The sequence below is a fragment of the Mercenaria mercenaria genome, chromosome 2 (assembly GCF_021730395.1).
Source record: "Mercenaria mercenaria strain notata chromosome 2, MADL_Memer_1, whole genome shotgun sequence".
Lineage (NCBI taxonomy): Eukaryota > Metazoa > Mollusca > Bivalvia > Venerida > Veneridae > Mercenaria > Mercenaria mercenaria.
Window position 1 is genome coordinate 54,286,757 of NC_069362.1, and position 14,988 is coordinate 54,301,744.

Below are 14,988 nucleotides of genomic sequence, written 5' to 3' on the forward strand. Positions count from 1 at the left end.
AAAATATGGCCTCTAGAGAGGTCACAACGTTTTTTCATTATTTGACCTACTGACCTACTTTTTGATGGCACGTGACCCACTTTCAAACTTGACCTAGATATCATCAAGATGAACATTCAGACCAACTTTCATACAGATCCCATGAAAAATATGGCCTCTAGAGAGGTCACAAGATTTTTCTATTATTTGACCTACTGACCTAGTTTTTGATGGCACGTGACCCACTTTCGAACTTAAATTAGATATCATCAAGGTGAACATTCTGACCAATTTTCATGAAGATCTCATGAAATATATGGCCACTAGAGAGGTCACAAGGTTTTTCTATTTTTAGACCTACTGACCTAGTTTTTGACCGCACCTGACCCAGTTTCAAAGATGACTTAGATATCATCAAGATGAACATTCAGATCAACTTTCATACAGATCCCATGAAAAATATGGCCTTTAGAGAGGTCACAAGGTTTTTCTATTATTTGACCTACTGACCTAGTTTTTGATGGCACGTGACCCACTTTCGAACTTGACCTAGATATCATCAAGGTGAACGTTCTGATCAATTTTCATGAAGATCTTGTGAAATATATGGCCTCTAGAGAGGTCACAAGGTTTTTCTATTTTTAGACCTACTGACCTAGTTTTTGATAGCACGTGACCCAGTTTCGAACTTGACCTAGATATCATCAAGGTAAACATTCTGACCAATTTTCATGAAGATCTTGTGAAATATATGGCCTCTAGAGAGGTCACAAGGTTTTTCTATTTTCAGACCTACTGACCTAGTTTTTGAAGGCACGTGACCCAGTTTCGAACTTGACCTAGATATCATCAAGATGAACATTCTGACCAACTTTCATAAAGGTCACATGAAAAATGTGACCTCTAGAGAGGTCACAAGCAAAAATTTACGGACGAACGGACGCACGCACGCACGGATGGACGGACGACGGACAACGCACGATCACAAAAGCTCACCTTATCACTTTGTGACAGGTGAGCTAAAAACAGAATAAAAAAATCTTAAATAATGAAAAAGCGGCTGCGATTACAATACATGGAGTAAGACGATTTTTGGCAAACAGATTTCTGTTAGTGCGGCAGAATAGGTTACGTGACCTCGTGAACGTAAGTAGAAATGCGATTTTAAAATAAAGCAATGTGATGTCACTGCGGTTTTTAATAAGTTTTAAATGAATCTTTGTACATGTATTTTTTGACCAACAATTTAAAAGTTTTTCTTGTCAAACAATAATGTAAATTCCTTGAGGGCAAATAGGTCACAGAGGTAGGATATCCACTATAGTAACTATCGTTTGAGACATTTACCTTTTATACGGGATATAGCACATTCGCTTTTGATAACAAATTAAAGAAGAAATTTTTTATTGATTTCTATTTCTAAGCAATTTTAAGAACCGATGCGGTACGATCAGACAGTGATGTGTCACATGGCGCGAAAACATGACGTAATGCCATGACAATCTCGAGCAAAAATACCGCTTTGATCTCCGCTTCAGATGTCAAGATACTGACACACTTCTTTTAGCTCTTAGAGGGGGTGTAAATTAATCATGAAAACAAGGTCAACATTACTTAGTTTATCACTGAATAATTACCGATAATCTTTAACGTTTTTTTTCTCTCTTTCTACACGGGTGGATGGACGATGATTGTGTCCAAATTTTTTTAGACACTTTTCAAAATATATATTTTTCGGGAAATAATACTATTGTACATAAATAATACTCCTTTCATAAAAGTGACAGTATTAAAAGTATTAAATTGTCTAAAGATTGTCTTACTCACATTTTGTTTTCAATAGATTCAACTTACAAATTTGCCATAGAAAGGTAATACAATATCAAAGGTGCTTTGACATTAAATTTTATTCAAAACATTAGTTGTTTGCAGAACAAATAAATGTTTGTAACAGCAGATTGTTTTTACATTTTTATTTCAATGGTGACCCCTCACACTTTACACAGGCTTGGGACTGTCTGGCATAAAGCAGCTGGTAGTGTTGGCAAAATCTCAGACAGATGGTCCATTTCTTTTGTAACTTCGATAGAATTCATAAGTGTATAAAGAATAATAAAGAATACTTTTTATTGGAGACAACATTTTGACAAAAAGTGATGCAACTTCAGTACTTGAACTTAGTGTAGTATAAAAAGGTGCAAATTACAGAAGCAACTTCAGTACTTGCACTAAGTGTATTATAAAAAGGTGCAAATCACAGAGTTAAATGAGGTAAATTTTCAGATTACTTTTTGCTAGGGATGGGAACGAATGTTCGAATATTCGAATATTCGAAAATCGGTCGAATATTCGAATATGAAAATCAAATTCGAATATTCGTAAATTATTGTATTTTTTTTTTTCAAAATAAGTTTCATTGATTTTGGGCAATATGAACCAGACATACAGAATAAAACCATGTCATGTTAGTTTATCACGTATCAAAAGATGTCCAATTAACAAGAAAATAGCAATGCATAATTGGCAGGGGCCATCGTTACTTATTAACAGTTTGCAACAGGCGTCAGTGTGTCAGATGCATGTCAAAAGATGTCCAATTAACAAGAAAATTGCAATGCATAATTACCTGGGGTCATCGCTACGGATTAACAGTTTGTATTAGGCGTAAATGTGATATCTTTTTATCTTTTGTTCATTTTTATTGGCGCCTGTTTTATGTAACAAGTTGTAGATTTTTTTTTTCGAAAACAATACCAAACTTGTAGATATTGTCGATCTTTTCACAATATTTTGTACGACGTTGCAGACCATCCGCAGAATCGGTTTTCATCCGCAATCGGCCGTATTCGAATTAAATTTTGAAGTAGTTAATAATAAAGTCAAGAAAAACGTATGACTGATGCACAAGTTCGTGTTGAAGGAGGTTTAAGTCAGCCTGATTTGCATTTTACACGACGATTTTTACACGCCGATTGAAATTTTTCAAAATGGCGGCGGTAATACAACAGCGCGTCACGTGTTTAAATGGGACGACCTGCTATTTTTAGATAAAATTGCGACGGTCTAAATTATAATCGTTTGGATTTTTTGTATCATTTTGAAGCTAAAACACTAAATTAGTTAAATATGTTCATGATTATACTGAAAGAATCGTGAAATAAAACGCTAGGATCGGCGGGCTTCGCTATGTAGGATCGGGTTACCCGAAACAAACATTTTTTTGGCCTAAGTTACGATGATCCACGCTTTAAACAAATGAATACGTTGTGTATATGCCAATCACTTAATAAGAATTTAAAGCTTCCATTAAAACTAACCGAATATTCGAATATATTCGAATATGGCAAACCGAATATTCGAATATTGATTTCAGTATTCGTTCCCATCCCTACTTTTTGCTAGATTATCTTTCGTTTTTCATCACTGAAAAAAAAATCTTGCCCTCTGCACTGTGACTGTTATTCAAAGTTATTAAATACTTTATTTTGCTGATAAAATCCAGTATATTATGAGCTGGCATAAACTGTAAAGTTAGCTCATTAAAGATGATATTGGTGAAAGATACAATAAGTAAATATTATGTATAAAAAGCAGAGGTTACACAGCAGAAGATGCAAGCAAACCAAACCACCAAAACTACTACACTACTAATTCTATTATGCCAAGTGGCCAATCAGAATTATATGAGATGAACATGTGACTGCCGGATGCTGATAAGCCTCAGTATCAATTTGGCTTTCGGACAAAGAACACACCTTGGACTTTAAATGTTAAAACGAAATCGGATAATTAAGCATTTTAATGCTACATATTTGTAAATTTTGCTGGATTTTAAATTCATTATTAACTGTACATAAACGTTTACCTAATTTAATTAGAGAGTTAAACCGGACATATTGTGTTAAACTCTGGAAATTACGTGATCGGTGAAAATTTGTCTGGATTTTAGAGACTGGAACATTTGTTAAAGCTGGTGTTTCTCAAGGACACATTATGGCCAGCGAGAGCACACAAGGTGCCATCAAATATGAGGGACAGTTTGACCCTGAACAAAACGTTGTTTATATAATAAACAACGACTATTTTGCACAAGAGCAAAACAATACAAAACATTCCTTGGTTTGTAATCAGTCAAGCGCGGAGCGCGATTCGGCAAAAAGTGACCAATCACGTGATATAAATACCGCGAAAGTAGCTCAGCCAATCACTGTGCAGGAAAACATTCTCTCCGGCGGGGACTACGCTACTCGGGAGGTAAACAAACCGAGTAAGCCAATCAAACAAGGGAACAGTTCCCGCGATGAGATCTCACCAATCAATAGCGTGGGAAAAACGAAAGACCACAGGAAAGATATTTCATCAATGAATCAACGCCTCGATTCACATGAAAAACATATGAAGGATTTTGCCGAAATACTGGCATCAATGAATGAAAAGATCAATTCGTTGGTAACGAAGAAACAACTGAAGGCAGCTGGTTCTACGGGAAACGATGCGCCACTTTCCGACTCTGAAAATGAGTCGGATGTAAGTGACGAGGAGTTAAATACGGCCGACACCGAAGACTCATTTCCGGTCGGCAATCAGTATGCGGAAGATGAAAAACTTAAAAAGTTAAAATCAATAACATTAAAAGTGGACGGTAACGAGGAACTAGGTGCACCCGTTAATGAAACGTTAGCAACAGCGGTGACGAATTCCATTAACGCAAATTATGACATTGAAAAAGGGAAAAAACGCTGTGAGGCAATAAAATACCCCGAAAATTGTCCACTGCTTGCGCCACCAAAAATTAACGAAGAAATGTGGAATGACGACGTTCTTTCCAAACCACTTAGAATGCAAGATTGTGGTTTCCAGACAACTCAACAGTATCTCGGGAAAGCGATGGTGCCATTACTTTGCATGATGGATTCGCTTCTGGAGTGCAAAACGGAACAGAGCACAGAGTGGTTCGGCCAAGCTTTTGAATGTATGGAGTTGTTAACATATGCACATAGGGACATAACAAATTTCAGAAGGAAAATGCTAAAGCCTGGACTTAAATCTGATTTCAGCAAATTTTGCCAGCCACAAACACCAGTTTCAAAAAATTTATTTGGTGACAATCTGTCAGAGAGAGTAAAAAGCATATCTGACATGAAAAAGCTTGGGAAGGACATTGCGAAACCCGACAAAAAAGTAAAAAAGAGGCACAATGAAGGACACAAGGAAGATTCAAGGAAGGGAACTGCATCCTTTCATCGGCCATCATCATACACATATGGGCCATCACAAGCAAAGCGTCCTTTCAAACAAGCAGGGAAGGATTTTTTATCCAAGCAAGGCCTGTCTCACAGACATGTGAACGGGCCGAGACCTCAAGGACAAGCCCGGAATCAAAAGAATTAGACAGTAATGTAAGTACTCATGTGTTATATGGAAAGTTGTGCAATAAATGGGAATTTTTCAAGGCAGGCAATATTTCTAACAATATTTCAGCCTGGTACAAAATAACATCCGACAAGTGGGTTTTGAACAATGTAACACATGGTTGCAAAATCGAATTCGACTGTGAGAATATCCCTGATATTGTGCGTTCACCTCCAAAAATTATTTTTTCTAAGAAAGAGGAAGAAATTATTCAAGAGCAGCTTAAAATACTTTTGCAACAGGAAGTTCTCAAAATAGTTGACCAGTCGCCAGATCAAGTTCTGTCAAACATTTTCTTAAGGCCTAAAAAAGATGGCTCTCATAGGTTAATCTTAAACTTAAAACCACTTAATCAGTTTGTGAAAAAGCATCATTTTAAAATGGAGACATTAAAACATGTTCTTACAATGATAAAACCAAATGCTTGGTTTGCAAGCATCGATCTGAGACAAGCATACTACAGTATCCCAGTTCACAAAGATTTTAGGAAATACCTCCGATTCACATTTCATGACAAATGTTTCGAGTTCCAAGTTCTCCCAAATGGACTTTCAAGCTCACCCAGGTTATTTACAAAAATGTTAAAGGCTGTTTTCTCAACACTTAGGAAAATGGGTCACACAAATGCAATATATATTGATGATAGTTTTCTGCAGTCTGATTCACAGAAAGAATGCATAAATAACATTCGTGACACACTGACATTAGTAGATGACTTAGGTTTTACGGTGCACTCGGGAAAGTCAGTAGTAGAACCAACGCAAGTTATTGCATTTGTGGGATTTTTAATAGACTCAGTTAAGATGATAGTACGACCAACACCGGAAAAATGCGAAGATATTAAGCAATGTTGCGAATCATTGATTCAGTCTAAAACATTTACAATACGTGAATTCGCTCGGGTGATAGGAAAATTAGTTGCTATTGAACCGGGTGTTCAATACGCTGGTTTACATTACAAGCAATTAGAGCTTGAACGAGACACGGCATTAAAAATAAACAAAGGAAATTTTGATTCAAAAATAACTAAGACACACGAAGGTAAACATTGTCTGCAGTGGTGGATTAGGAACATTGACTTCTCATTTAGACATATAAATCTACCCGACCCCGTGATGTATATAGAGTCTGATAGTTCAAATTTTGGGTGGGGTGCTTATGACAGGACTAATGATGTTAAAGTGTCAGGTTTATGGTCAAGCCAAGAAAAAATTCACCATATAAATTATCTCGAACTCAAAGCAGCGTTCTGCACATTACAATTTTTATGTGAAAATTGCGCAAATGCACATATTCATTTAATGTTAGACAATACTGTGGCTATCAAGTACCTCACAAAAATGGGAGGTCGAGTTAAAGAATTAAATGAACTAACTCAGGACAAGAACATGCACCATTTGGTTGTGGTGTGAAAAGAGAAGTATTATTCTTAGTGTTTTCCATATTCCGGGAGTTGAAAATGTAATGGCCGATAAACTTTCAAGATTAACTTCTAGTGACATGGAATGGTCAATTAAACAAGACGTTTTCTACAAAATGATGGGAAAATTAAATGTTACTTGTGATATAGACTTATTTGCATCAAAACTTAACAAAAAACTGCAAAAATATGCGTCATTCACACCTGATGCAAATGCTTATGCTGTCAATGCTTTCTCTCTGAATTGGAAAAAATTTAATCGTGTATATATTTTCCCTCCTTTTAGCCTGATTGCAGCAGTATTACAGAAGCTGGACAAGGAGCAGGCAACAGCAGTGTTAGTGGCACCAGTATTCACAACCCAAGTATGGTTTCCGCGACTTCTCAGGATGATATCGGGACAAAGCTATCTCCTGCCACCTGTGCGAGAAATACTGTACAACTCGAGAACTCCAGGACAAGAACATGCTCTAAGTCGAATGAGATTAGGTGTTTTCCCGATATCAGGGAAAAGCTCATTAGTGACGGCTTATCATCAGAAGTTACAGACCTAACTCTTGTCATCCTGGCAATTATCAACAGCCAAACAGTATTTGCGCGTATTACAAAAAGTGGGTGCAGTTTTGCGATTCAAGCGAAGTTGATAAATTTAATCCCAATGTAAAGGACGTACTGTTGTTTCTTACACAGTTGTATAATAATGGTTTAAAATATAGCGGCCATAATACAGCAAGATCCTAACTATCAAGTTTATTAGAAATTACCAGTGATATTCAGTTGGGAAAACACGCAAGTAAAAAGATTATTAAAGGCAATGTTCTTAAAATCACCTAGCTTGCCACGTTGCAAAAACACATGGGATGTAGAAAGGGTTCTGAAATTCATCAGCGATTTAGGGAATAATGAAAATCTAGAGTTCACAACGTTAACATACAAGTTAGTGATACTGTTAGGATTAACAACTGGCCAAAGATGCCAGACTTTATCTTTTGTAGATGTTAGAAACATTGAATTTATAAATGATGGTGTAAAAATTAGGATTGGTGATATGTTAAAGCAATCGAGCGCTAACAGGCATCTCAAGGAAATTTTCTTGAAACAGTTTAAACAAAATGAAAAATTGTGTGTTGTTGAATGCTTACGTCATTATTTGATTGTTACTAGTTCATTAAGGCAGTCTACACAACTGTTTGTAGCTTTGAAGAAACCTCATAATCCAGTTACAAAATCCACTATAGCAAGGTGGATCAAAACATTGCTAAAATTTGCAGGCATAGACATGACTATATTCAAGCCTCATAGTGTAAGAGCGGCTGCATGTAGTGCAGTTGAAGGACATATACCTATTGACACAATCTTGAAAACTGCTGGCTGGACACGAAAAAGTAATTTTAGAAAATTCTATGACAGGCCAGTAAAGTGCAATGATGAATTTGGTCATACATTATTATCTAAACTAAAGGAGAAATGAAACAATGTTAGATTACTGTGTAGTACTGTAGAAAACTTTTTTGCCATATAAGGATATCTGTAATTTACTACATGTTGTTTAGTAATACGACAAAGAGTCTTATATTTAGTAAGCGCGAAAGTCAGTTTCTCAAATTCGTGCTTGCATTCTTTACAGTTTTGTTGTCATGTTGTATATATGTACATAACAAATTAAACAAGCTTGAAACATATTTTGTTGTATTACAAGTTTGCTCTGTTATTACAGTGATTGCATGGACTCTAAAACCTCATATAATTCTGATTGGCCACTTGGCATAATTGAATTGAAAGATTAAACGAAACTTACCTGTTGAAGTTTGATCTTAATTCTGTTATGCCAAGTGGCCAGGAATTATATGCCCTCCCAATGGTCCCACCCAAGTACTTATTAAATACTACTCTCTCCATGCACTCATTGTGCTTTAAAGTCTGAGGCTTATCAGCGTCCGGCAGTCACATGTTCATCTCAAATAATTCCTGACCACTTGGCATAACAGAATTAAGATCAAACTTCAACAGGTAAGTTTCGTTTAATCTTTCAATTAAGCCACTTTATACCAGACGTGTTTAGTCTCTACTTGCTGTCACTGAAATTTACTGTGGCTGTTGTAACAGATAAAATAATTTTTGTCTTCCACTTAAATTAAGTAAAACAAGCTTTCTGAATTTTAAAGACTTGCCAGTGTGAGTTACAGTGCCTGAAGCAGTTTATTCACAAGCATGCATGAAAATTTTATTCAATGTTCATCCTGTATAAATGGCTTTTATAGTCTTAAAACATAACAATACATCACAATATTAAATATTGGACACAAACGCAAGTAAACAAAACTTGAAACGAAAGTTCATCAAAATAAAAAAAATCTTAAAAAATTCTATTTTATTTTTATTTTTTTCCGAGATGCTCACTTTCAAGCTTTTTATTTTTATTTTTATTCCCTCCTCCCCCTGCTCATTTTTCAAAAATCTCCCGTAAAACGAAAGATAAAAAAACTCTGGCCTAACCAGTGTTCCTGTTCTCTATACCAGTACAAACCTGTTCTCTGAAAGTAACTGCCAACTTCCACACATGAATCAGAGGTGAAAGACAAATGATTTAAGAAACAGCATCTTTTATCAAATCATCATGGAGAACATATGCCCCGCCCAGAGTTCAAATTCAAATTCAAATTGAGCTAAGTTCATCGTGTTTTCTAACCATTACATTGTAATACGTTTTTAGGAAATAAATACAGTTGGGTAATGTGTGTGTGTGTTGGGAGTGGGGTGTGTGTGTGTGGGGGGGGGGGGGGGGCGGTGATAAAGAAGTTGAGAAATGAAGACATTAATTTATAGAGAAAATCTTTATGAATGACAAATCTGACCTGTCAAAGAAAGTGTATATTGGTGTAAGAAATATATATAGTGCTGAACTTTCTAGGGCCAATGATGAGTACTACCAGAACAAGATTGGAGAAGCAGAAGAAATCATCAAAAAGCTATATGCTGTAACATCCGATTTACTGGAAAGGTTGAAGGACAATCCGCTCCCATTACACACAGTGCAGTATCTTTGGCAAATGACTTTCTACATACTTTGCTGATAAAATAATCAAGTTGAGAAATGATCTTGACAACATATCAACTGAAACACCCAGCAATGGTAATTCTTCCTACTCAAATCCACCTGTGATTATGAATACATTTACTGTGTTCAAACCACTTTCCGAAAACGATATTTTGAAACTTGTATACGCATCAAAATCTACAACTTGTGAACTTGATGTGCTACAGACTAAGAAATTAAAGGAGCATTTTTCACAACTTGCTCACGTTGTGACAGAAATTGTAAATCGATCACTGCTATCTGGTGTGTTCCCTGGGGAATGGAAAAGTGCTGTGATAAAACCTTTGTTGAAGAAGAAAGGTCTCCCACTTGAACTGCAAAACTATCGCCCAGTGCAGTGATCTGCCAAGAATCAAAAAATCTTGGGGACAACAACTTTTAACCATAATTATGTCAATAATATAAATCAGTAACATTACTAGAACTGAAGTATTGATTGTAGTCCAATAATTGGTATACTTATTAAATCAACCCTCCTGAAATTTGGAGTCACTTTACTTTTAGGCTTCATCCAAATTTTCTGCACAATTTGGGGTTTAATTTTGTAATGATTTTAAGTATTTGAGATGATAGGGCAGTCAACGGATCTGTTTCCATTTCACCTGCCGAGACATGGGTGGGGAACGGTAAGCAACAGTGGGTGGACGGTAACAACATCGGGGTTTCTGTGGTCTATGGAGCTGTTTATTAAGCAGCATAAAGTAAAAGGCTGTAAATCATTAGACTGAACGTTTTTCTTGTCTGCAGATACAGAAACATAGCTTAAAATTGTTCATTGTCTCTTTGCTGGCGAGTCAAAGTGACTTTTTTGCGGGAAACTCTTCAATTGAGATGCGGAAGTAAATGTGAACGATTCGTACTCAGTTCCGGTTGTTCACAGGCACATTCGTCCCCAAAATTTTCGTAACGTGACAATTGGCGCTTCTAGACCAATTTTAGCGCGACAATCGTAAATTTTACGCGACATTCTCGCAATATCGCGGCCTTGGCAGATCACTGCCTAGTGTCAAGTTAAACATTCCTCTCCAAAATTCTTGAAAAAGCTGCACTAAACCAAATCAATAAGCATATTGAAGCTAACAATCTCCTCCCAGCTTACTAAAGTGCCTATAGAAAATACCATGGGGTTGAAACAGCAATGGTCAAAACGTATACTGATTTTCTGGAAACCATAGATGAAAATCAAGTAACAATCGTGGTCATGATCGACTTGAGTGCAGCGTTCGATACCATCAATATCCCGATACTGATTCAAATCCTTCAAGATGAATTTGGTATACATTGGTATACATAGCACTCCCTTGAAATGAATAGAATCTTATCTCACGAACAGAACAATGAAAGTTTTAGTCGAACAGGCAGCATCTGACACAGAGCCACAGGGTTCTTGTGCTGGCCCTTTGATCTTTACCCTGTATACATCCAGGGACGTACCTGGGCATACGCCTATACGCCTTTGCGTACAATTCAAATTCGGCATCGTGAAAATTTAAAGGCTCAATATACTAAAAATGCAATAAAATGAAAAGCTAAAGGAGGTTAGGCGGCTATTTAAAGTTCTTCATTTGAACAATATCATCTGAATGTGTCGTTTTCGAATTATTGGACATGCTTTGTATTTTTGAATAATCGTAAATACAAAAAAAACATAAAAAGTAAGTGTTGATTTCCTAGAAGCATAGCAAACACAGCAAGAGACATAGATCGCCAAAAAGGCATGTAATAAATAAAAACACGCACGCACGCACAAATACACAAACTGACAGCGCGACCAAAACGAACGGATAAAGGAACACACTATGCACTGTCAATGAAGAGCCAGTGGCAACACAATCGAATGATACATCTATTTATATCTTTCTTCTTTCTAAGTCATATACTGCTTAAAAAGAAGCAATTTTACAGATGAAAGCTGGTCTTACTGACAGTGTTTTTCTTGTTTATCATAGTTGCAGTTTGCAGTTCTCATTATAATCATTTTTTTTCAGTGAAATCAATATTATTGTAACCAATAGCTCAAATGTAAACAAACTGGTATACACATGTGTACATTCATATTGGGCATCCCTTGGTTAAAGTTTTCTATAGAAAAAAATCCACATAGACATGTCTCACAAGAACTTAAAATGCTCAAGTGGCAAACTTAAGTAGAAACATTCGAAAACATGTAAGTGAAGCATGTATTAATGCAGTGGGAAAGATTTAGGTAAACCCTGAAACGCTTAGGAAGTTAAGTATAAGATGATCATTTAAAGTAAATTTACAATATTTTACAAGTTCGTTTTTATGTCTCAAAATAACTATCCAGCTTTTAACAGAGGACGACCCCGGATGAACTTATACCTGGATAAAGCCATGTATTGTTCACAAAGCCAGCTTAATGGCTTACTCTTATTAGAAAATAGACATCTCGTTCGGTGTTTTGAACATACAAAGATACGAGTGGATACAAGCTACATACATGTACCATTTGATCCAAATTTTATATTTGAAAATATGAACAATTACTACATATAGGTTATGTAAACATACAATTAACAGTAGTACGCAATAGTTTAAAATAAGACAAAATGCATGTCTAGCTAAAACAGTATAAATATTTAGTAATAGTACAAGAAGTCTAGCTAATGATTAACATTTAATACACGTATACTTATTGGATGTTTTAGATTTAGGGAATCATTTTGCCACAAACTCCAAGTTGCGATTCTCTGTCACAAAAGATATTCTATTGTGCACATCATAAGAGGAAGCCATCCAGCTGGCTTACGGAAGGTTGGTGGTTCTACCTAGGTGGCCGCCCATGATGAAATAATGCATGGAGGGCAAATGGAGTCTTCCTCCACCATCAAAGCTGGAAAGCTAGAAATTTCCAATATTAACATAAATCTGTATTGGTGCAAAGTTATACCCAACAAATCTATTGTGCATGCAAGTTTCTACGGCAACGACCGCTCGTTTTCTACAAACATACCAACAAAACACCATGTATGTCAATTGAACCTCGATGTACTCAATTTGGGCAGGTCAGAAAATTTTGTTTGCACAAAAACAGGACACCTGTCTCATTCTGCTGTTGAAGTTTCAAATGACATGTGCGTTTATGGTAAATCAAGAGAGCATCAAGAGAACAAAAATGATCAGCCGGTATCCAGGGTAAGAATAAAAGTTACGCTAAATATAACACTCTTGGAGTGATAATAAAGATTTTTAATGGTTGTAATTAATCTATTAATCTATATCCAAATCTGGATACCGAAAAACTATTTAGCAAATTACGCAGTTTGAATTTGCATTTTGCCAATATTAGATGTTGTTTACGTTTACTACAAAGTTTCGTTTCGTGTGAGAAAACTTGAAATATTTGTGTGGGTAGATATACATTTATCAAAAACCTGTCAAAATGTGGATGCAGATTTCATGCGTTAAATTAAACATTGAAGAAGATTTCAAAAAAGACAACAACAAAAAACTAGTTGCACATGATTCAAATATGCGATTTGTTCACATGTGTAGCAGTTGCTAAGAGTTTAGATGCAGTTACCCTAACAGACTCATGGTTAGGTCCCTTTGGCGATACACAATATGCCTGCGCATATGTAGTGTTTGTGCCAGAGTGTTCGAGCTACTGAAGAACACAATTTCCAGGGTAAAGTTACATAGGACTCTACACGAAAAATGGTTATATTCCTCAAAATATCCGAGGCTGCTCCAGTTGCAATTTTAGAAACTGTCACGAACACTGCTAGTAAGCATGAGCGGTGTGATAAACTATGAATTTAAATGATCATCTTTGAAGTATGTAGTACAAATGTGACAAACAAAATATATTAACTCTGGAATATAGCAACAGAACGCATCTCCTGCCGAAAAAGACTCAATATTTTCAAGGGGAGGCCCTAAAAACTCAATCCATCAGGAGATGGTGACCCCCTCCGTCACCTACCCCACTCGCGCAGCATCTCGCTTGGTTCGTAGCTATGCTGCTCATATCTGGCGTACAGTTCAAAACCATTCAGGTACGCCCCTGATATCAGCTCTCAACCGAATGGTGCAGAAATATCCAGCTGATCTCTATGGATACGCGGACGACCACAATATTGCTTTAAAAATTCAAGCGGGAAATTCACAAAATGAGACAACTGTTCTTCAACAACTCAACAGTTGTCTCAATGAAATCATAAAATGGATGATAACCTTCAAACTGAAAATGAATCAGTCTAAAACTGAAATAATTATGTTTGGAACCAGACAACAGTTAGCGAAATTGAACATCACAAGCGTAAACGTCGGTGGGTGTGATGTAAAATGCGTCGATCATGTCAGAGACCTGGGTGCAACTATGACCAATACACTCAACTCTGACCAAATTACTTTCAGAAAAAATGTCAGATAGCTCATGTGCAGTTACGAAACCTTAGGGCTATACGGAAACATCTTACACAAAAGTCAACTGAATCATTAGTGCATGGATTGGTACATTCTCACATTGACTTCTGCAACAGTTTATTTACAGAAATTCCAGCCTACCAAATCAATAAACTACAGCGAGTCCAAAATCATGCCACTAGAGTTGTCAAGAATGCTTCCTATGAACAACCAAGTGCCGAACTTCTGAAAGAACTACACTGGCTTCTAGTTAAAGCTAGTCATGTTCAAAGTCTTAGTAATAGTCTTCTGTGTCATCAATGGTACAGCTCCAGTATATCTGAGGGAAATGTTTGTACCTACCCGACAACAATACAGACTCCGCTCACATAGTGACACTAACTTAAACATCCTTAGACGGCGAACAAAATTAGCAGACAGATCTATGGCAGTCGTCGGTCCCAAATGGTGGAACAATCTACCTAGTTATCTGAAAAACATTCAGTCTGAAGCCAACTTTAGATCAAAACTGAAAACACATTTATTTAGGCAGTTTCATGAACAATGAGTGTAGTCTTGTTAAAATACAAAATATCAGAAGTGGTGTAAAATAGTATTTATACATGTCCAAATCCCTAAATCTAAGTCTAGAATCCTGTTCATATTTTGTATGTATATATCTTAAATGTGTGTTATGAAACTGTAAAGCACA

General features: G+C 36.3%; 2 protein-coding genes across 2 annotated transcripts; both read left to right on the plus strand.

Annotated features, from left to right (window-relative positions):
* The first annotated feature begins 5,771 nt into the window (after positions 1-5,771).
* On the plus strand, positions 5,772-6,803 carry LOC128549340 (uncharacterized). The gene has a single exon (XM_053525944.1). It carries the CDS (start codon positions 5,772-5,774, stop codon positions 6,801-6,803), a length of 1,032 nt encoding a protein of 343 aa, XP_053381919.1.
* A 299-nt stretch (positions 6,804-7,102) lies between these two features.
* Positions 7,103-8,409, plus strand: LOC123545546 (uncharacterized). The gene has a single exon (XM_045331878.2). It carries the CDS (start codon positions 7,626-7,628, stop codon positions 8,280-8,282), a length of 657 nt encoding a protein of 218 aa, XP_045187813.2. The 5' UTR covers positions 7,103-7,625; the 3' UTR covers positions 8,283-8,409.
* The last annotated feature ends 6,579 nt before the right edge of the window (positions 8,410-14,988 follow it).

What these genes read in the sequence shown, in the direction of transcription:
- LOC128549340 (XM_053525944.1), top strand. Translation starts at nt 5,772, where the DNA reads ATGGAGACATTAAAACATGTTCTTACAATGATAAAACCAAATGCTTGG.
- LOC123545546 (XM_045331878.2), top strand. Translation starts at nt 7,626, where the DNA reads ATGTTCTTAAAATCACCTAGCTTGCCACGTTGCAAAAACACATGGGAT.